The 22997-nt window shown below is 40.4% G+C and overlaps 1 protein-coding gene and 1 long non-coding RNA gene across 19 annotated transcripts in view; one reads left to right on the top strand and one right to left on the bottom strand.

Annotated features, from left to right (window-relative positions):
- The window catches only part of NPL (N-acetylneuraminate pyruvate lyase), a 41306-nt gene extending 27437 nt beyond the window's left edge, over positions 1-13869 (top strand). For 11 of the 14 annotated variants that reach the window (XM_054554964.2, XM_054554580.2, XM_054553449.2 and 8 more), the window contains 5 exons: positions 1447-1595; positions 1719-1765; positions 5004-5088; positions 9508-9547; positions 12452-13865. In XM_054554964.2, coding sequence (XP_054410939.1) covers positions 1447-1595; positions 1719-1765; positions 5004-5088; positions 9508-9547; positions 12452-12636 — 506 coding nt within the window. In that variant the 3' untranslated portion in view covers positions 12637-13865. 14 annotated transcript variants of the gene reach the window in all.
- LOC112133059 (uncharacterized) lies at positions 13806-22994 on the bottom strand. Of its 5 annotated transcripts, none has more exons than XR_008511117.1 (5): positions 22715-22962; positions 20614-21711; positions 18790-18918; positions 15850-15904; positions 13806-13987 (listed from the first exon to the last, which is right to left on the bottom strand). It is a non-coding gene; the product is annotated as an uncharacterized LOC112133059 (long non-coding RNA). The 5 variants fall into 5 exon arrangements; XR_008511129.2 differs by lacking the exon at positions 13806-13987 and adding an exon at positions 14101-14535; XR_008511123.1 differs by having other exon boundaries at positions 13890-13987; positions 15850-18918.
- Between the last annotated feature and the right edge of the window lie 3 nt (positions 22995-22997).

The raw sequence follows: 22997 nt of genomic DNA, 5'->3' as shown, positions 1-22997 counted from the left end.
ATTGAGAAGACATGAGTTTGTAAGCCTCACTAGGACAGGAGTGTGTCTACCTTGAACCTGTTGTATTCTTAGTGCCTATAGCACACAGGAAAGTCCTCTGATCTCTTCCGACTTCTCTTCTAGCTTTTCTTTTATTATTACTGTATTTCTCCAGAGAGAAGGGTTTTATAATTAGCTGAAATTTCTTAGATTATTTTTAAAATCCCACTCTTTTCTAAATTCCATAAAAGGAAAAATGGAGGCTGTACTTTATAAACATTCTGAGGAAAAAAAAAACAAAACTGCTTTTCCTATTCTCTACTTTCATACTTAGCAAACTCAACGCAAAACATTTTACCTCTGGCCACCAAAATGTGTGTGGGCATTTCTCCCCACCAACAACCAATTCTTCATCAGAGACGAACTGGGTGTCCTCTAATTGGATTCAGTTCTGACACTGTCTGCTGGAGTTAGCATTGGATCCCACAGGTTAAGGGCTAGTCCCACAGGACTGCCCCCACTTCAGTGCCAGTCTCAAGTCCCAGGTTGTGGCCTGTACTTCCCACCAGCTGGCTATAAATCAGGGTTGCAATTACCTCCTCCTTGGGTTCAATTAATGTGCTACAGCAGTTCACAGAACTCAAACACTTTACTTACTATTGCCCATTTATTACAAAGGAAACAGATAAACAACCAGAGAAGAAGAGATGCATCGGGTAAGATATGTGAGAAGCGGCATGGAGTTTCATGCCCTCTCTGAACAAGCCATCCTCCAGGCACCTTCACGTATTCAGCAACCCAGAAGCCCTGTCCTTTTAAGTTTTTATGGAGGCTTCATTATATAGGCATGATTGAGTACCTCATTGGCCATGGGTGATCAACTCAATCTTTAGCCCGGCTCTCCTCCCCAGAGGCCAAGAGTGTGACTGAAAGTTCCACCCAAGTACATGGTTGGTTCCCCTGGCAACCAGCCGTCATCCTGAGGCTATCTAGGCGATCTAGCCATCAGTAAACTTCATAGCATACAGAAATATACATATCACTTTGGAGATTCCAAGGGATTTAGGAGACTTGTGTCAGATGCTTCTGTCTCTCAGGAAATTACAAAGGTCTTGGGAGCTCTGTGTCAGGAATCAGGGTCAAAGACCAAGTATTAGAATAAAATATTCTCCTAGGACCCCTGTCTACAAGGTTTTGGGTACTTTGTCTCAGGAACCAGGGACCAAGACCAAATATATATTTACACTTCACAAATATCCATCTACTGCCTTCAAGGAATGGGAAGTTTACGATTATAATTGGACAAGCACATAGGAGCTGCTAGTCAGGGACCAGTGATTATGCCTAGTCTGCAGTCAGTTCTGGCTGACAGCAGCATGTGGCAGCTCACTGCAGATGCATGGCACTATATGAGATGTTATTTCCTAGAGATGTGCAGATTAATAAGGCACTTATTATTTTGAGCAGTTCGTGCTGAGGAGTTGTTGGATGGGATTCTGGATAAGATCCCCACCTTCCAAGGGCTGAAATTCAGTGATACAGATCTCTTAGACTTCGGGCAATGTGTTGATCAGAATCGCCAGCAACAGTTTGCTTTCCTTTTTGGGGTGGATGAGGTAAGTCACCCCCTAGCATGTTGCAGCAGGTCAGTTCCCTCCAAAACAATTTGTGTAGCTATATAGTCGCATCTCTTCTCTTTCTCTTTTTTATAAAAGTGAATATTTTTTGTTTCTGATTAGCAACTGTTGAGTGCTCTGGTGATGGGAGCAACTGGAGCAGTGGGCAGGTAAGCATGACTCATTTTTCCCAATGGTTATAAAGTCCCCCAGAAAGGCATTCATCACCAAAGTAGCTGTATTTCTTGCATGTGTATCCTTTCTAATAAAAGTTTCCTTTCTTTTCCACATTCTTCCAGTGAAAGGGAATTAAATAGTGCTTAGCTGTTTGTTAGAAATTCAGTTGTTGGACTGGGCATGGTGGCTCAGCCTGTAATCCCAGCACTTTGGGAGGCCGAGGTGGGCGCATCACTTGAGGTCAGGAGTTCAAAACCAGCCTGGCCAACATAGTGAAACCCCATCTCTACTAAAAATTTAAAGAAATGGGCCAGGCACAGTGGCTCACACCTGTAATCCCAACACCCGCCAAGGCGGGTGGATCACGAGATCAGCAGTTTGAGACCAGCCTGGTGAAACCCTGTCTCTACTAAAAATACAAAAATTAGCCGGGCGTGGTGGCGGGCGCCTGTAATCCCAGCTACTTGGGAGGCTGAGGTAGGAGAATCACTTGAAACCAGAAGGCAGAGGTTGCAGTGAGCCGAGATCGCGCCACTGCACTCTAGCCTGGGCAACAAGAGCGAAACTCTGTATCAAAAAAAAAAAAAAAAAATTAGCCAGGCGTGGTGGCAGGCACCTGTAATCCCAGCTACTCGGGAGGCTGAGGCATGAGAATCACCTGAACCCAGGAGACAGAGGTGGCAGTGAGCCAAGATCAAGCCACTGCACTCCAGCCTGGGTGACAGAGCAAGACTCCATCTCAAAAAAAAAGAGGAAAAAAAGAATTCAGTCATTGTTTACAAGCATCTGTTGCAGTTAGGGGTGAGACACATGAGCACATGAATTGAGCACACGCACAGGACCTACACCTTAGCAGCAGCTGACCCTTAGTGCTATAGACCCTGGTGACCAGTGTCTCAAGGATGGACTCACACTTTGTGAGTTCTATCTTTGTCAGAACTTATTTGGTTACAAGTAACAGAAACCCATTTAAACTAGCTTATGTACAAGAAGATATATTATTATAAAATACTGGGAAATCACATAGAACCTAAGAGGAGGACGTACAACCAGGCCTCAGAGAAGATGAAAGCCAAGAACTGCAGAATCTCAACAGCCAAGGCAGATTATCTTCCATATGTGGTTTTTTGGAGAGACTCACCTCCACATCTTTCTGCACATCTCTTTATTTCTCTTCTCTCTCTCTCTATCCAGATGGGCTTTCTCTGCTTCAGCATGCACATGGCCAGTCATGGCTGCCCAAGCGTGGCATCTCAGGACATCATTAGATAGCACTACCTGGGCAAGTGTCCATGTCAGGTCCAACCAGAAGCATGTGGCCCAATGCCTACTTAGCAAAAGACAGGCAATTCAATTAGCATGTCCACTGCACATGTTAACCTGATTCATAAGAATATGCTTCCAAGCAGATTGAATGAAATGTTTGCATTAACTGAAAGGTACCAGGGGAGCAAAATAACATTTATAACATGTCTTGGTGAGCCTGGCTGTGAGGAAGAGTGACTGAGTTGAATAACATAAATGGCTTGTTCACCAAGCCAAGATGGCCTATGACAGCCATTGTAACTACAGGGGTATTTCTACTGAGGAAATTTGAATGCTGTATTTGCTGACCATATGTATTAATTCATTCTCACATCGCTATAAAGAAATACCTGAGAAATTTATAAGAAAAGAGGTTTAATTGGCTCACAGTTCTGCAGGCTGTGCAGGAAGCATGGCAGCGTGTGCTTGGCTTCTGAAGGAAACTTTCAATCATGGCGGAAGGCTAAGCAGGCACATCCTACATGGCCAGAGCAGGAGGGAGAGGAAGTGAGGTGCCACACGCTTTTAAATAACTGGATCTCACGAGAACTCACTATCGCGACAACAGCACAAAGGGGGATGTGTTAAACCATGAGAAACTGTCCTGTGATCCAGTCACCTCCCACCAGCCCCACCTCCAGCACTGGGGATTACATTTCAACCTGAGATTTGGGCAGGGACATAGATCCAAACCATATCACCATTAAACCTTTTTCTGCCTGGAAATTCTTACTTTTTTGGCTCCTGCTTTTTGTCCTCCATACTAGGCATTTTAATTCTGTCAACATAATCTATAAGCAAAGTACAGTTGGTTAGACTTCATTTCCCCCTAGTTATAATCACCTTTCTGTTTAACCAAGGATACACCTAAGACGATTGGGATTCAAATGTTAGTATTCTGAAACTCCTCAGACATTGTTCTTCCTTACTCTATTGCCACAAGATAACATGAGCTTCACATTCCTGGAATCCCTTGCTGTTGACCCTGGTTCTATATATACAAGTCCAACAACATTTCTGTTATTGGTACATCAAGATAAATACATTTTCTGATACCGACTTACTATGAGAGAAGGCATTTGAATTTAAAGAACTTGGGGAAATGTCCTTACTATGAGTTTCTATAACCTTCTACCTTGCTGGTTTCTCTAAGAATTCAGTGACTTAAGATATTTATCTTTATAGGTAGAGTTTTTTAAGTCCACAAAAATATTTTGTCAGATCAAATTCTCACCTTCATTTTTGTTGAATTGTTATAGAAGACAACATGAAGCAATGGAAAGTGTTCATGGAAACTCTGAAGCCCTTCTTTAATCAAAATAAAAACCAGGCCTACCTTGCAGGGTTTTACAAGGATTAGACACGATTTATGTCAAGCACCTATAATATAATAGGCACTTAGTAAATGATCCCTCATTTTATTATCATCATTATTAATATTACTATCTAGAAACTAGTCTTTAAGTAATATACACATTAGCAAGGAATATAGGTAATTTGTTGGGATTTGCCCCTATTTTCATGGTGTTCCATCCACCCAGTTTTTCAGCATAAGGCTTTTAGGACTCACCTCAGATGCTACCTTTTATCCACAGTTCTTGTCTAGCATTGCACCTGTGTGTACCCTAGGGCAAGAGCTGGCCTCAGTTGCTTCCTAACAAATACACCTCCATCTTTTTCTTCTTTATCTTTTTTCTGCTTTTCTTCCTTTATCCCCTTTTGCCTGTCTTCCTTCTCTGCAGTACTGCTTAGTATTGCTGGAAAACTCAGAACTGAAGACAGTCTGATCCCCTAACAGAAGGACCCAAAAACAGACTTTAGGAGGACTAGGTGTATTTTTTCCCTTTTAAACAGCACAGGGATTTGAAGATCTGGACCTTTCCTGTTGAGTTATTGAACCTGCAGTATTTGTTATTGTCTTGCCAGTACCTATAACTACCTGGGAAAAAAGACAAACCAGATGTTGGAGGCTTTTGAACGAAAGGACTTCTCTTTAGCCCTGAACTATCAGGTAAACGTTTTCTTCCCTTCCCATAAATCACAGCCTTTTTTCTTCCCCACTTGAGGATTCTTTTTCTTCTCTCTACCATGCCTACCCTCATTAAAATTGCCCAGCCACTTCTTTCTTTACCTTTCTTCTGTTTTGTACTTTTTCTTGTTTAAAACTAAAGCTGTCCCCATTGTCTGTGTTCCCGACATGTCTAATCAGGACAGGACCCATATGGGGATGGCTCCTCTCTTCCTCCTAGAAAGGATCTTATTTTTACTCTATCTTCAAAGTACTTTTGTGACTATAATATAATGGTCATAGATTTCTGGGAAAATGACCACAGGCTGTCCCCTTGAGGACATCACACCAGAGTTATCACAGAATATGAGGAAGCTATGAAGATGGTAACCTAAAATGGGGAAGGCTTCATTCAAAGTCAGGGCAGGTCAGTCTTGTCCACCCTGGAAATGTGCTGAGAACTAGGAACATCCACCAGGAAGGAAATAAGAGCCTAGTGGGTGATCCAAAGTAGATACAGGATTTGAGACAGGAAGGAAAAACCAGCAGAAGCTGATATGTTGCAGGGAAGACCTCAGAGGACATAGTGGCTGCTGTGAATGTTCCATGGAGGACAGCCTAGCCATCAGGGAAAGAAGAGCCTCAGTGAAGGGTGGAACAGTCTCAACAACTGGTTCTCTTTTATTTAGAGATAGGGTCTTGCTCTGTTGCCCAGGCTGGAGTGCAGTGATGTGATCATGGCTCACTGCAGCCTTGAATCCTCCTGGGCTCAAGCAGTCCTCGTGCCTCAGCCTCCTGAGTAGCTGGGACTACAGTCATGCGCCACCATGCCCAGCTAACATCTGGTTCTAACCTATGGTTCTAAAGTGTAAATGGAATGAATTGGAAGAAAGTAGGGTGGACATGAGAGCAAGACTTTTGGGGTCTGAGAGGCATGAGGATTTTCAGGATAGTATAAGTGGTTGAGAGGGGTATCCCAAGAAAATAAGTGGGAATGGAAAGACAGAAGCAAGATTGGAGCAAGTGGTTGGTCCTAATAAAGCTTGTCTGTGGGATCTTTCTGAACAGGACAGGCTGCCATCAGGGTAATCAGAGATTACAGATCAGAAGTACAAAGTATCCTGGGGGTTAAAGGAAGTGACCTGCAGCCCCAACCCAAAGAGAACATGAAGAAGCAGAATCCAGAGTGGTTAATTATTCCCTACCTGTAGGCCTCAAAGTTGAGCCATCATAAATCTACTTCCTCCTCAAAGTTTAAATACCATATGTAATATTCGCCTTTGTCTATCCTCAGACCAAGTGAAGCTAAGAACAGGAACAGGGTAGGGATCTAGGAAGCTATGCCAAATAAACTAAACATCGACAAGACTTTGGTTTAGATAAGGGTAAGAAGAATGAATTGTGCAGACTCTGCCATCTCCTTGCATTGATGGTTCCCCCCACCCTGCCCAGTTTCCTAGAAAAGGTTATTTCTGAAAATTCTAACCTGTTCTGAGAAGAACAGGGAATCATAGATGGAGTAGACTGAAGCAACTATAATGCTGACCCTTCCATTCAATGGCTTCTCTTATTGGTTAATCCAGTCTCCGTCTTTTTTCCCCTCTTAGTCCCACTCTAAATAAATCATCCCATTGAAAACAATGTTGGTAAGGAACTTAGTTGACCACATTCTCTGTTTCTTCTTAAGAAAGCACGTGTGAGTGAGTCTTATTTACTCAGTACATAATTTCAGTAAAGGTGGTTTCTGCTCTTAAAGAGCTTTTAGTCAATTGAAGCAGACAAAAAGTTAGGGCTAAATTTATATCATTCACTTGAATGTACTTAAGTGCCATCTGTTATATTTACATGAGTGAAATTACACATGTACAAAGATATTCCTTGCAGCTTTGTTTGTAACAGCAAAAGATAAAAACAGCCCAAATATTCATCCATAAGGCAATGGTTAAATACATTTTATTATGTAATTGAATTATATATAGCTCTTAAAATGAGATAGCTTTATGTATTCTGACCTGGAAAGATCTACATGCTATGTTAAATGGAAAAAAGCAGCAAAGTATAAGATAGTAAATGTAATGTGCTATATTGTTCATGGGGTAGAACATATATGTTTGTAAGTCTCTGGGTATTAAAATTTTATTCTACATTAAATTTTATTTCTAGTATACAGTCAATTAAAACAAATATGTTAAGCATTTTGAAAAATACTTTTAAATATAAAGTAAAATGTTATTGAAAATGCATCTCTTAATAAGATGCATGAGGCTCTAAGGCTGGGCGCAGTAGCTCATGCCTGTAATCCCAGCACTTTGGGAGGCTGAGGTGGGTGGATCATGAGGTCAGGAGATTGAGACCATCGTGGCTAACATGGCGAAACCCCATCTCTACTAAAAATACAAAAAATTAGCTGGGCGTGGTGGCAGGCGCCTGTAGTCCCAGCTACTTGGGAGGCTGAGGCAGGAGAATGGCATGAACCTGGGAGGCAGAGCTTGCAGTGAGGCGAGATCATGCCACTGCACTCCAGCCTGGGTGACAGAGCGAGACTCTGTCTCAAAAAAATAATAATAAAATAAAAATTAAAAGATGCATGAGGCTCTTTTTTTTTTTTTTGAAAATTTAAGTTTCTTGTTTAATATTAGGGTTTTTTTGCTTTAGTAATAAAGCATAATCCAAATGACATGACTTTTTTTTGTAATTTTTAATTTTTTTTAATTTTTTATTTATTTTTATTATACTTTAAGTTTTAAGGTACATGTGCACAATGTGCAGGTTAGTTACATACGTATACATGTGCCATGCTGGTGTGCTGCACCCATTAACTCGTCATTTAGCATTAGGTATATCTCCTAATGCTATCCCTCCCCACTCCCCCCACCCCACAACAGTCCCCAGAGTGTGATGTTCCCCTTCCTGTGTCCATGTGTTCTCATTGTTCAATTCCCACCTATGAGTGACAACATGTGGTGTTTGGTTTTTTGTCCTTGCGATAGTTTACTGAGAATGATGATTTCCAATTTCATCCATGTCCCTACAAAGAACATGAACTCATCATTTTTTATGGCTGCATAGTATTCCATGGTGTATATGTGCCACATTTTCTTAATCCAGTCTATCATTGTTGGACATTTGGGTTGGTTCCAAGTCTTTGCTATTGTGAATAGTGCCGCAATAAACATACGTGTGCATGTGTCTTTATAGCAGCATGATTTATAGTCCTTTGGGTATACACCCAGCAATGGGATGGCTGGGTCAAATGGTATTTCTAGTTCTAGATCCCTGAGGAATCGCCACACTGACTTCCACAATGGTTGAACTAGTTTACAGTCCCACCAACAGTGTAAAAGTGTTCCTATTTCTCCACATCCTCTCCAGCACCTGTTGTTTCCTGACTTTTTAATGATTGCCATTCTAACTGGTGTGAGATGGTATCTCATTGTAGTTTTGATTTGCATTTCTCTGATGGCCGGTGATGAGGCTCTTTTTTAAAAAATCAATTTGTCTGGAATCCGTGGATGAATATTACTTAATGCTAGGATAAGTTGAGGTTCAGCATCAATACTAGTTTTGTTTTTAGAGAAATAAGTGCTACAAAACTGTGTTCATGTAAGTTAGATAATAATGGAAGGAGTTTTGTTATAGCAGTGTCACCCAGTTCTTTGAACATTTTTTGAGTCATATGCCAAAAATCACAGAATGCTTTAATGATTTTCAGCTGAAACCTGAGTAGCAGTGTAGAAAGCAAATCATAGAAAAACCTCTGATTTTTGAGAGGACTTATTACCTATTAATTAGAGGAATCACTGACCCTCTCTTTATCAATACCAATACTGACATTTTTATTTGTATCCCAAGGCAATGATATAGAAGGCATGTCTTTATTTTTTTTTCAAAAGTAGAAAAGACTGTGACAGGAGAAACAGAAAAGAACAACCTGCACCTCCATTTCATGCAGATTCTTATGCTGATCAATTTTAGAAAACAGCATTTATGGAAATTGAGGATCTAGAAATTGATTCCCATAAATCTTAGCCTTGGCCACGTGCTCCTTAGGCATCCTGGATGGTGCCCCAGAGCTTATATGCACCCGAATTTGAAAACCACTGCACTAGCTGATAAGTTTACCTATGTAAGCCCGATGGATAAGGAGTGTGATTCCCATCTTTACTCTCTTGTAGAATTCCATCATTGAAGCTTCTTTTCTGCATTGGCCCATTCTGTAAAGCCTACATGTATGAAAAGATCTTACCTAAGCCTGGATGGATCCCAGCCATCTTCACTTGGCTATTTTTCTCCACTCTGACAGACCTTCAGTAAATGAAGGTGTGCAGACTTTTTAGGGTTTCTGTAATTTGACTTCTACATTATTTACATTGTTTACACAGTTCAATAATACTAACTATAGATATGTTTGTTCTTTTCTAGTTTTGTATCCAGAGATTTATCAACTTTGTTGTCAAACTAGGTAAGTGCCACCCATCTTCTGCTTTGCCTGCTGCTGGAGACTGTAAAGAAAATGGAATACCATCACTTACTCTGAGGGTTCAATAAGAACACCTTTTAATGGTCTGTTGCAAGCAGAGTTCTGTTTCCCTTATTAACCCTCGGGGCCAACCATATAAAACTGTGAAATAAACCTAGTTGGAAAATCTTTGGCAGCCTTCTCCATTTTAGCACATACCTACCCCATTTTCCATTCTTTCTCTCCTAAACCATCAGCACTCCCTCCCTTTACTTGTCTCTGCTCATTAAAATTCTACTACTGCATTTAGGTTGATTTCAGCCTAAGTGCTTGGAGGAAGGCAGTCTAAATACAGATTTTACTAAATTGTGAATGACTGACAGCTCTCCCAAGAGTATTTACAATTTAAACAGAGTTTATTAACACAAGTAAGCCTAAATGGATGGAGGTTTGGATAATATGACAAAGTAAAATTGGGGAGCAGTCGTGGGGAGAAATACAGTGAATTTGAGTAGAGAAACCTCTCCAGAGTGTCTTAAATCTTCTATAACAAATGACAAATGCCACTATCCACTCTTCTGCAAGAGATTGGCCCTTGGGCCAATTGAATCTGCGTTAATGCAGGAAAATTTTTAAGTTTATTTTTGGTAGACCTCCCTGCTCTCTGTCAGAGTCCTGCATAATTCTGGCAACTCCTCCCTCTCCCCCAAGCACCTCTTCTGTGTTATGCCCCTCATTCTTGCAGGGTTCTCAACCCACTCTCTTACTCCTTCAAGGACGTTTCTGTTTGTTTTTCCACTTTCATGATTTTTGCACATTTGTGTGCTGCCAGTGCTATGAACTACCTATTATTGTTCCATTTCTCTAAGCAATGTTTTCACAAAATTGTGGGTTTGGTGTGATAATTATTATGTTCCTAAAGTACATTAAAATAGGTATTGAACTGTTAAAATTTTAGACAAACTAAAAGATTGATGTGTGTAGTAGTCCCCCCTTATCTCAGGGGATATGTTCCAAGATGACCAGTGGATGCCTGAAATTGCAGATAGTACGAAACCCTATACATACTATGTTTTTTCCTGTACATACATACCTATGGTAAAGTTTAATTTATAAATTAGGCATAGTAAGAGATAAACAGTAACTAATAATAAAATAGAACAATTATAACAATATACTGCAATAAAAGTTATATGACTATGGTCAGTCTCTCTGTCTGTCTCTCAGAATACCTTATTATTTTTGGATTGCAGTTGACCACAGGTAACTGAAACCATGGAAGGTGAAACTGCAGACAAGGGAGGCCTACTGTATATTCAATCATGCTAATATTTTCCCTCCCAATGCTCAGTTTTTTCTGTAACTAAGTTAACTTAGCAAAAGAAAGTTAGTTCTTCTATCTTGAATCTGAAAGCAATAGCCAGCTAAGAAAACAAATTACAGACATTTTAGAAGATGGGGATTGGGGATTATGATGGATAATTATTAGTTATGCTTTTTACATATTAACAGTGTACCTGATCTTCCATCTGCCTCTCCAATCTGAAGGCTTTGTCTTTCTTTAGTTCTGAAAAAATTATCTGTTATCTGTAAAGAATGTTTTGACTACATTTACTCAAATCTCTCATTCTGAAAGTCTATTAGTTGTATTTTGGATTTTCTCAATCTGTATCTCAATTTTTAAAAACATTTAACATATCTTTCTATGCTGTATTCTGGATTGTTTCCTTAGATCTACCTTGAAAATCACGAATTCTTTCTTTAGCTATGTTTTTACTGTTTGATTTCCCTAAATATATATATTTTTTCAGTATTTCTTGTTGTTTTATACTCTACCATTCTTTACTTCTCTTAGGCTATGGCTTCTATTCCTTCTTTTATCTCTGAGAAGTCTGTTTCAGAATTTTCTGTCATCTACTCTCAGGATGTGAGTTTTGTCATTTTTGAATGTGCTAGTTCTCATGCTGCTGCTTTTCCTCATGGGTTTTGTAATTTTTAGCTTTGAGCTCATGTTCAGAGACTGTTGTTTTCTGGGTAACCCATTGAACATTAGGTTGTAAGGTGCCCTATCAAGTGAGTTTACATTTGCCTCTGCTAGGACACTGTAGTTCCACCAGTTCGAACCAGTCTTTGGGTTAATTTCTTAGTATAGTACCTATACTAAGTGTGTGACGTACATTGAGATCCAGCATTCACCTTTGGCTCAGGCTTGAGATTTCTTTCATGAGATCTGTTTCCATCCACAAGCCTAGTAGAAGTCAAGCTTTCTTCTTTATCCCCAGACCAGTGGGCTGGGTTTTTTTCTATTGCTTTTCATAGAAGGCTGACTACCAGTTTTATATAGGTAGTTTAATTCCAGCTTCTCACCATGCATAGATCTAAGGCTTCATTTTCCTTTCCCATCCAAGCCGTATAACACCAGCATGAAAACAGCAGCGTTGAGTCATAAGCCACCTTAAGTACTGCATTTCTCAGGGACTTCCTAAATAAGCTTAAACTAAATTTCATCCTGGCAATAAAGTCCTACCTCCTTTGATCAACAATAGTATATTCCTAAATCAGATTATCCTCAAGGGCTGTTTGGCATCAGCTTCTCCTCACCCTTCTGACCTCTTTATTCCTGACAACTTTGGCTTCTCCTTCTTGGGTTTAAGATTAACCTTGAGTCTTTGTTTTCTTTTACTGTGATCAACTTTTAAAATTTTCCATTGCTTCTATGTGTTTGAAGCAGGAAGAGAGATTTCGAATGATTGCTCATCTGTCATATTGACTAGAAATGTTCCCATCTTTTGTTTTAATCTTATCCTGTTGTAGTAGTTGCTGTTAGCATATGATCTCCTTCTTTGGGATTTTTGTGGAGAGATAGACGGTACCAGTCATGTTTCCTCATTTATTTTTCCCGTCTAGGTTTTGGAGTGTCACAGACCAAAGCCATCATGACTCTGGTCTCTGGGATTTCAATGGGCCCACCCCGGCTTCCACTGCAGAAAGCCTCCAGGGAGTTTACTGATAGTGCTGAAGCTAAACTGAAGAGCCTGGATTTCCTTTCTTTCACTGATTTAAAGGATGGAAACTTGGAAGCTGGTAGCTAGTGCCTCTCTATCAAATCAGGGTTTGCACCTTGAGACATAATCTACCTTAAATAGTGCATTTTTTTCTCAGGGAATTTTAGATGAACTTGAATAAACTCTCCTAGCAAATGAAATCTCACATCAATCAACAAGCATTGAGGTACCTATTGTGAGCCTTAAAAAGTCTTATTTTGTGAAGGGGCAAAAACTCTAGGAGTCACAACTCTCAGTCATTCATTTCACAAATTTTTTTGTGGAGAAATTTCTGTTTATATGGATGAAATGGAATCAAGAGGAAAATTGTAGTTGATTAATTCCATCTGTCTTTAGGAGCTCTCATTATCTCGGTCTCTGGTTCCTAATCCTATTTTAAAGTTGTCTAATTTGAAACCACTATAATATGTCTTCATTTTAATAAATATTCATTTGGAATCTAGGAAAACTGAGCTACTGCATTTAGGCAGGCACTTTAATACCAAACTATAACATGTCTCAACTATATACAACTCAAAATACACCAGCTCATTTGGCTGCTCAGTCTAACTCTAGAATGGATGCTTTTGAATTCATTTCGATGTCACCACTTTTCGCTCTTCAAAAACACTGGGTCAGGTGAGGACTTGTTTCAGTTCCTATAACTAAGTAAAGGGCGGCTTTCTCATAACAAAGGAAAAGGTCTTCCCCAAAGATGAATTTAAGTCTCCACTTCTTTCTATACAGAAAACTCAAAACTCAAAGTTTCAAAGAACCAAAGGGCTCTTCCTCTAGGCACCACAAACTTCCCCTTCCTCCACTGAGAAGACTGTCTCTCCCGCAGGACCCTGAATTATTGAAATTGAAGGCCGACTTCCTTTCTGCAGTGAGCCCAGGGGCTACTGTTATTATCCTGTCACACTTGCAACTAGTTACTTTTGTTTAGTAATAGAAGATTTGGGGAGGACCCAAAGGACTCACAACTTTCTCTCCATACCTCCTTTTACTCTTTTCTTTCTGTGTAATGTATAAACAACTGTTTAATCTCCCCTCTAACAAACCTTGATGTAAGTTTTCTGATATCAAAATATATTGACAGTTAACCCTTACTGATTTTAAACTTGACTATCCAGTCTGTTAATTACCTAAGATTTTGTTTTCATTTCATCTCTAATTGTTTTGATCATTGGCAGAGAAAGAGTATTTGAAATTCATATCAGTTTTGCTCCTTATTTTAATCTCTTTGAATTAAAAATAAAATATTTTCAAAATGCAAATTTGAAATTATAAGTAGACTTCAATTATCTTTGCTAATCCTCTCTTTAATTAGTCAGCTAGTTAAAAGTTGTTATATTCATATATCCTCAACCCTCTTTTTGCCTTTGTAGCTGTTAATTTCCTGAAAGAAGAAAATGAGTTTTTTGTTAGTTTTTGGTTCTGAGGATGTGATATCCTTACTTAATGATACTAAAGCCAGATTTAAATTTTAAAATTAATTCTTGGGTATCCAGTAACCAAAGAACTATTTTTCTATTTTTGCTTTTGTGAAGTCAATGCTTAGAGGATTTTTAAGATGGTTAGTGAGCTTTTGTGAACATAAAGAGAAATATGATTTTAAAATGACCAGGTCTGAATTTAGCTCTGTTAACATCCAGTAGCTTAGAAATGAATATCATGGCCAGGTGCGGTGGCTCATGCCTGTAATCCCAGCACTTTGGGAGGCCGAGGTGGGCAGATCACGAGGTCACGAGATCGAGACCAGCCTGACCAACATGGTGAAACCCATCTCTACTAAAAATACAAAAATTAGCTGGGTGTAGTGGCGCACGCCTGTAGTCCCAGCTACTCAGGAGGCTGAGGCAGGAGAATCGCTTGAGCCCGGGAAGCGGAGGTTGCAGTGAGCCAAGATCGCGCCATTGCACTCCAGCCTGGTGACGGAGCGAGACTCTGTCTCAAAAAAAAAAAAGAAGAGAAAAGAAATGAATATCATATAGCAGTAGGCTATTAATAGTGCACTTAACAAGTAAAATTTTGCAATACTATGAACTTACCATTTCGTTTATAATCTATTCCTAAATTGTTTTTAACATTAAAACTACAGTAATGGCATGTGAAATATTTCATTCAACACGGTACTAAAAGCTGATTTCCAACCTCTTTGTTTCAAGATAGAAATCTGAGATCAGTCCACTGGGGATGGTTGGAGGGACAGGAGTGATTTTAGGAATTGGTTTTACTTAAGATCTCTCTTGCCAGGTGCAGTGGCTCACGCCTGTAATCCCAGCACTTTGGGAGGCCGAGGCGGGTGGATCACGAGGTCAGGAGATCAAGACCATCCTGGCTAACACAGTGAAACCCCGACTCTACTAAAAATACAACAAATTAGCCGGGCGTGGTGGCAGGCGCCTGTAGTCCCAGCTACTCGGGAGGCTGAGGCAGGAGAATGGCATGAACCCAGGAAGTGGAGCTTGCAGTGAGCCGAGATCGCACCACTGCACTCCAGCCTGGGCAACAGAGCAAGACTCCGTCTCAAAAAAAAAAAAAAAGAAGATCTCTCTTGGGTTTATTGAAAGATGTAGGAAAATGCCATGGGGGTGAGGTGGAAGTAGGGTTGGGGGGCAGTGGGAGTAATGTATATTCTTTCCTAGAAAGGGTATTTGCCACAACTTGAGAGAAATTTCTTCTTTCTGATCACCTAAAGGGCACGGAAATCCAAACTCTTAGGAGGCTGATGTCTGAGGCTGGGTTGAGGGGCTTTGCAGAGTGACTGCAACCCAAGTTTAGGTACCCACCTGGGCTCACCAAGGCTTTTCATACAGAGGAAACGGAGTGAGATCTACAAACCCATCAAATCAAGTAGAGGAAACAACACATCCAAGCCATTTAACCATTTCCTTATCACATGCTGACTCAACCCTCAATTTCCTCCAGTGGAAGTAAGAGGGAAACTTGGAACCAAAATTATGCAAATAGCAGAGCTAAGCCCCAGGTAGAGGCAGAGCACTACCTCACACTTTGTTTCTGGGACTGAGAAATGGCTATCTGGGTGGACAAAAAAACCCAAATCGTAGTTTCTCTGTGAACCCCCTTGGTGACTCTTAGGAAATTGTTTGATACATAATACATTTTAGCATGTTAAGTTACACAACTAGAAGGAAAACCTTAAAGCATTTTCTTAAGTCTTAATCACACAATTAATAAATATAATGGAATGGATTCAACAAAATACATAAGAGAACTATATCTAGCAGGATGTGTTACCTTTATCTGGAGACCAGTTACAAAGAGTGTTCAAGTTCTATTCCAGCGGGACCACCTAAGAAGATTATACATCAATCACACATTCACTTCTGATATATTTTCTCTGATATATTCTGCTAGAATGCCCTTCATGAATATCAGCATCCCACATTTGAGCCAGATGTTGGGTTAGGCCCTATAGGCACAGAAATTGTCACAAATGCCAGCCTTTGGTGTGAGAGACAAGCCTTCTCATCTATCAGCAAGCACACATAACAAGGTTATCTTTGAGGTCATGGGGAAGTGGGTTCCCACAAGCGGGCAAGTGCATCAGCATCTCAGTATGGTCTACAGTCCAAGAACAGTTTGCACCATTTTAAGGTTATCCTACCTCAGGTAGAAGGAGGTGGGATAATGACCACATACTACATTCTTGAGAATCCTCAGACTAGGGTGAAACAAAGTGATCCACCCTCAGAGCTTGAATGAGTGGACACATTTAAAGCATGTTAGAGTGGCAAATAATATTCACAGGCTGTATTAGTTCATTCTCATGCTGCTAATAAAGATGTATCTGAGACTGGGTAATTTATACAGGAAAGGTTTGCCGTTCAGCATGGCTGGGGAGGCCTCAGGAAACTTTACAATCATGGAAGAAGGGGAAGCAAACACATCCTTCTTCACATGGCGGCAGCAAGGAGAAGTGCTGAGCAAAAGGCACCCTTGTAAAACCAGCGGCTCTCGTGAGAACTCCCTCTCACGAAAACAGCAGCATGGGAGTAACCACCCTCATGATTCAGTTAACTCCCATCAGATCCCTCCCATGGCACACGGGGATTATGGAGACTACAATTCAAGATGAGATTTGGGTAGGGACACAGCCAAACCATAACACAGGCCTAGCTAGTCTTCAGGTTGCAGTTACTATCTGAATTCCCCTGAATATTGGCCAACTAGTACTGTCCTTTTCCTAAGGTAATAACCTCAATGAGGTCTGACTTCCCAATTTGAGCAGAACTCCAGAATCATTCAGTTAAAATACTAAGTATATTCTGCCTTTTGCTCTTTCATTTGTCTATATAGAACTGTACCTATCTGTATGTCTTTCAAGACCCTTCAATATGGCCAGAGGAAAGTGGTGGGGGATGGAGGTGCAGAAGAGGGACCAATTTCCACAAGGTAGTGAGAGGGGGCTTCTCTGGGTCCATTAGACTTAATCTGACATTAGAATGTTGGAAAGAAACCAGTCAGGTGAAGAGTAGCAGAGGGTGCATTCCAGGTGGTAGGACCCACATATTTGACAGTTCTGAGCCATGGGAGAGTCTGGAGTGTGAAAAACTGAACAGAAGCCAATGAATCAGAGCTCAGACACCAGGGAGAAAGAGTAGGAAGTGATTAATTTAAAGGGACTGCAAAGGAGCCAGCTCCTGTAAGGTGTTGTAAGTCATAGGAACATTAAACTCACAGTGTTTTTCTGTGCTGTAACTTTAAGTGCTATAAATTTAGAGTGTAAAATAACTATAGGCCCCCCCTAAAGACTGAAAAATTAGTACAGAAGGAAGAAAGTTTACAACAAGCCTTCATTACATTACAGTTTGTAAATAAACTGTCTTTATTATTTCAACTTGTTGATATAACCTTGTCTCTGGAAAAATTGATTTTTTTGGTCTGAAATTGTTTAGTTTTCTTGGGTTTACACAGAATGCATCATGATTTTCCAGTTAAAATATTATTTTCATTTAGTGGCTTTTCACTTAGCAGTAGGGTTTTCAGGAGTGAATTAAACATAATAATGACGAAAAGGTATATTTCTATTCAGTAGCAGATAATTCTAGTATCTAAAACATTTATATATAATTCTGTCAGTTTTCTTTTTCTGCTGGCACTCAACTCATTGGACTTTATTTGTTTTTTAAAAACAGAGACAGGGTCTCACTATGTTGGCCAGGCTGGTTTTGAACTCCTGGCTTCAAGTGATCTCACACTTCAACTTCCCAAAGTGTTGGGATCACCCACATGAGCCACTTATACCCTGTCACTCATCAGAGGTACTTAAGATCCTCACCTGTTTTATGATTTTTTGAACTTGAGCTTATGTTCAGTGGAATTTTATAGGAATTATTTGAGGTCTGGATAGAAGAATATTCCACCAAAGAGAATATAATTTTAATCCTTCTAAGTGATTTATCTCTGCTGACTAATAACCACTTTAAATAATTGGCTTGAGGTTTTTTTGGGTATCAGAGGAAGTGAGTCTTTTTTAATTCTACCTAGCATCTAGTTTTTGATAGACAAGTTTCCTTATTATACCCCTTTTCTGGTTGGTTTGGTTTTTCATTGTTGCTATTGTTGTTCACTTTTCACTGAAGATATAAGGCATTCTGGCTTATGTGTAGGTCTCCTCTCAGCCTCTGCATGTTGGGCAGTCTCTTTTGTCTCCTTTCTCCTAAGCCCCAATGCAGCTTTTATTAAAAGGAAGCTCTAGTTCATTAAAAATCAGCAGACCCTTTCAGGGTAGGTGCTTACGTCAGGGTTCTCTTGCCTCTCTGGATTCATTCATTCACTTCATTTATGTTTACCTCTAAAGCATTTTCTTTCTTGGCAGCACAGCAATACATTTTTTTTTTTTTTTGTATTCAACATTTTCTGTTATTTTTCAATGGTAAGTTTATTTAGGGCATCTCCATTTTTTTCAAGCTTTTGGAATCTGTTGCTTTCAATTACTCTTAAATACAGCAGATTTATATTTTGCTACAGGTTCCACTCTGAGTCATTTTTTCTTAATAGATTATTACATCCCATTTACCTTTATCGAAAATCTTTCTAAAGTAGTTTGTAGACGGAAACATTAATTTGTTCAGATAAATAAATACAGTAATTCTATACCAGTATCCAGTAAGAAATTACAAATTCTAGATATGTGAAACTAATTAACACTGGAAAAAAGTAAAACCCCATAACCTTATAGAAATGTGTTGTTCTTGTGGTGGCTCATGCCTGTAATCCCAGCACTTTCAGAAGCTGAGGTGGGAGGATCAGTTGAGGCCAGGTGTTTGAGACTAGCCTGGGCAACATAACAAGACTCTGTCTCTACAAAAAGAAAAGAAAGACATGTATTAGTCTCAGTTAAAGCATGTATAAAGCAAGCAACAAAAATGCTCAAATATACAAATGCATGGGTAAATAAAGCCCTGAACCTTAATATGGGAACCATAAAAGCAAATGTGAATATGGCATTTCAAGACTACATAACTAAGAAGCAAGCCAAACTATAAAATAAATTAATTCCTGTAGAATAAATACAGAGAAAGCAAATGTAACTGTAAAAATGGAACAAAACACATTGCAAAATCCTGTGAATGTGAATAGATTTCTTTATCGCCATAGAACTTGTAGATTAACAAATGGTTCAAGAAGAACTGGCACAATGGAGACAGAAAAATGACTTCCAATGTTACAACTGCTTATAGAAAAGACAAATATTCACTTATACATATGTACAACAAGCAATAAAAAAGGAAGAAGTCTAATAGAAATTGGCTTTTGAATGACCGTAATTATTAACAAGAAAATAATTTTAAAAGTATTAGATAGGTTCTTTTCTTCATTCTCAAAATCTAGACTACCATTTCTGCTGGAATCCAGATTATATACTTCATCTGTGTCACTCATTGCATTAAAAGAGTCATCAGTCCTTTAAACCAGCGGTCCCCAACCTATTTGGCACCAGGGACAGGTTTCGTGGAAGACAATTTTTCCATGGACCAGGGGTGTGGGAGGGACGGTGTCAGGATGAAACTGTTCCACCTCAGATCATCAGGCATTTTCTCATAAGGAGCATGCAACCTAGATCCCTTGCATCTGCAGTTCACAATAAGGCTCACACTCCTATAAGAATCTAATGCTGCTGCTGCTGCTGCTGCTGCTGTGACAGGAAGCGGAGCTCAGGCGGTAATGTTTGCTCGCCCTTCGCTCACTTCCTGCTGTGCAGCCCTGTTCCTGACAGGCCATGGACCAGTACCAGTCTGCAGCCCAGGAGTTGGAGAACCCTTCGTTAAAGAGATCAACCAACTCTTCAATATGTTAAGGTTTATGTGGGTAATTATATTAGAGGAGAAAAGGCTCTGGTCTTGTCCTCTTATAAGGGCACTAATCCCACCATGGGGGCTCTACTGTCATGACCTCATCTAAACCCAGTTATATCCTAAAACCCCCATCTCCAAATACCATCACATTGAGGATTAGGGCTTCAGCATACAAATTTGGGGGAGATACAAATATTCAGTCCATACCTGCATATGGATGGTGGTTGGAATATAGGAAGAATAAGACTCTCCAGGTAGAGGGTATATAGAGTGCTAAGAACAGAACCTGGGTGTGACTTGCAATTGGAGTGCACACAGAGGAAGAGAAGTTGAGTAGAAGTCTAGATGGAGTGATCAGAAATATGAGGGCAGAACCATGCTCAAAGGAACTCCAAAGGTCTTAAATTTGAGCGACAGTGGTACTCAGAGAACATTTGCCTTTGGGAGTCTCATCTTGGAGGAGAAGATATCTTTGTATCTCTTATTTCCCACCAAACTAAGTGAACTGTCATCAGTTATTTCTGGTCAAAAAGGTAAATGTGAAATGTTAAGTAGTCCAGTTGAAGCAGACCTTTCATTATTTGATCATTGAGTGACCTATAGCCTCAGTTCCAAATTCTTAAGATAGGGACAAAGTTACCTGTTTTATAATAAAGCTTAAAAAAAAATTCCCTACCCTGCTCTGTCCCACTTGACTAACCTCTGAAATCTCCTAGTTGGTCAGCTACCGGGAACAGGTAATGGTTGTGTTGAAATCGGCCCACTTTCCATACTTTTGGGACATGTTTTAAGGCTTCATCTGCAAATGTTAAGATCTTAGACAGTGCTAGTTGCCAAAGGCCACCTACAAAGGTAATGCCAGTCCTCGGACCCAAATCCCAGGGGACTCTAGGTCTCAGGTGCAGAGCCTAAATTAAGAACCAATTCAGTAACAAAATTCTCCTTAATCCTTGGAAGCTAAAGATCCAGCTTTGAAAATGTATTTCCATATAATATATTGATACTTTTGTTGTGCTCATTATATACTATAAAACACTTGCAATTCATTTATGCTAGTTGAGTCTCTTTATTTATTTATTTACTTATTTTGAGATGGAGTCTCTGTCACCCAGGCTGGAGTGCAGTGGGATGATCTGAGCTCGCTGCAACTTCTGCCTGCCCCCCTCCAGGTTCAAGCAATTCTCCTGCCTCAGCCTCCTGAGTAGCTGGGATTAGAGGCACCCACCACCTTGCCCGGCTAATTTTTGTATTTTTAGTACAGACGGGGTTTTGCCATGTTGGCCAGGCTGGTCTCGAATTCCTAACCTCAGGTGATCCACCTGCCTTGGCCTCCCAAAGTGCTGGGATTACAGGCATGAACCACCACGCCTGGCCTTGTTGAGGATTCTTGCATCTATGTTCATCAGGGATACTGGCCTATAGATTTTTTTTCTTGTGTCCATATCTAGTTTTGGTATCAGGGTAATACTGCCCTCACAGGATGAGTTTGAGAAGAACTGGTATGAGTTCTTCTTTAACTGTTTGGTAGAATTCAGCAGTGAAGCCATCAGGGCCTGGGCTTTTCTTTGATGGGAGACTCTATATTACTGATTCAATCTCATTACTCATAGTTGGTCTTTTCAGGTTTTCTATTTCTTCTTGGTCCAATTTTGGTAAGTTGTATCTGTTCAGGAATTTATCCATTTCCATTTGGTTTCCAATTTGTTAGCATATAGTTGTTCATAATAGTCTCTAATGATCCTTTGTATTTCTGTGGTATCGGTTTAATGTCTTCTAGGCCCCTGCTGCTTTCAACACCCTGAAGGGTACAAAAAAAAAAAAAATTAAGGTCTTTCCTTCAATGATTTTATTCTTAATTAAGGAGAACAATCACATGAAGAAAATAATGAGTAAATGCTAAACTATGTTGTTCTGATTTTAAGAATGACAGTTTTAAAGGGAGTGATCACTATCAGCTAGAAGGATTAAGAAAAACATAAGGAAAGAGGTGAAAAATAAAGATCCATAGATATAATGAGCCCAGATAATTGATTAGCCTGGATTCCCTGGAACAATCCCAGCTGGAAATGTTTTGTATCATTACCTTCATGGGAAGCACTGGAGTTCAAAATTTAACAGTGACTAGTATAATAATTAAGGATACAATTATTCCAAAGACTTGGAACACAAAAGGTTATCCAATTTAAACAAAAGCAATCTTGCAGATTTTATTCCTACCTTAAAGTAGTTTGCTGAGCACTTACAGTAATGTTCCAGGCACGGCAAGGAGCGACCTGCGTTAGCCAGGCAGAATGCCCGCCTTCACTGAGCTTATTTCTTTCATGGTTTTTTGTTTTTGAGACGGAGTCTCGCTCTCTCGCCCAGAAAATGGCGTGATCTCGGCCCACTGCAACCTCCGCCACCGCCCCCGACCCCGGGGTTCAAGCAATTCTCCTGCCTCAGCCTCCCGAGTAGCTGGGATTGCAGGAGCCCGCCCAGCCACCTAAGTAGCTGGGATTGCAGGCGCCCGCCCCCATGCCCGGCTAATTTTTGTATTTTTTTTTTAGTAGAGACAGGGTTTCACCACGTTGGCCAGGCTGGTCTCAAACTCCTGACCTCAAGTGATTCGCCCGCCTCGGCCTCCCAAAGTGCTGGGATTACAGGCACCGCGCCCGGCCAGTTTATTTCTTTCAAGAGACACTGGCATTCAGACTATCTGAATCAATCCGGTAACTACGCCCACTGAACACCTACTACGTGCCAGGTATTGAACTAAGCCCCCCTTCATATGCCATCTCATGTAATTATCTCAACAACCCTACCAAGTTAGCAGCAAGGTTTCCAGTTCTGTCTTCGAAGGGAACCTCCTCTCACCGGAGATCCCTATGACAGACACTGCGAAATATTTTGCTGCATCAGAATGGTACAGGCCGTCAACTCCCTAACATGCGCAAAAGCGGGTAGCCGATTATCCAGGGTAGTGGATTATCCAGAGTAGCAGGTCGGGCGCGCTGCCCGCCCAGCTCAGCCCATCTCCCTAGCAACGAAACCCTTCCGCGCCGCGAGGTGGCTGAGCCCCGCCCCCTCCATTGGCGCGCCCTCGCC

The sequence above is a fragment of the Pongo abelii genome, chromosome 1 (assembly GCF_028885655.2).
Source record: "Pongo abelii isolate AG06213 chromosome 1, NHGRI_mPonAbe1-v2.0_pri, whole genome shotgun sequence".
NCBI classification, from domain to species: Eukaryota; Metazoa; Chordata; class Mammalia; order Primates; family Hominidae; genus Pongo; species Pongo abelii.
Note: the sequence above shows the minus strand (reverse complement) of the source record. Positions and strands in the feature narration are given on the sequence as shown.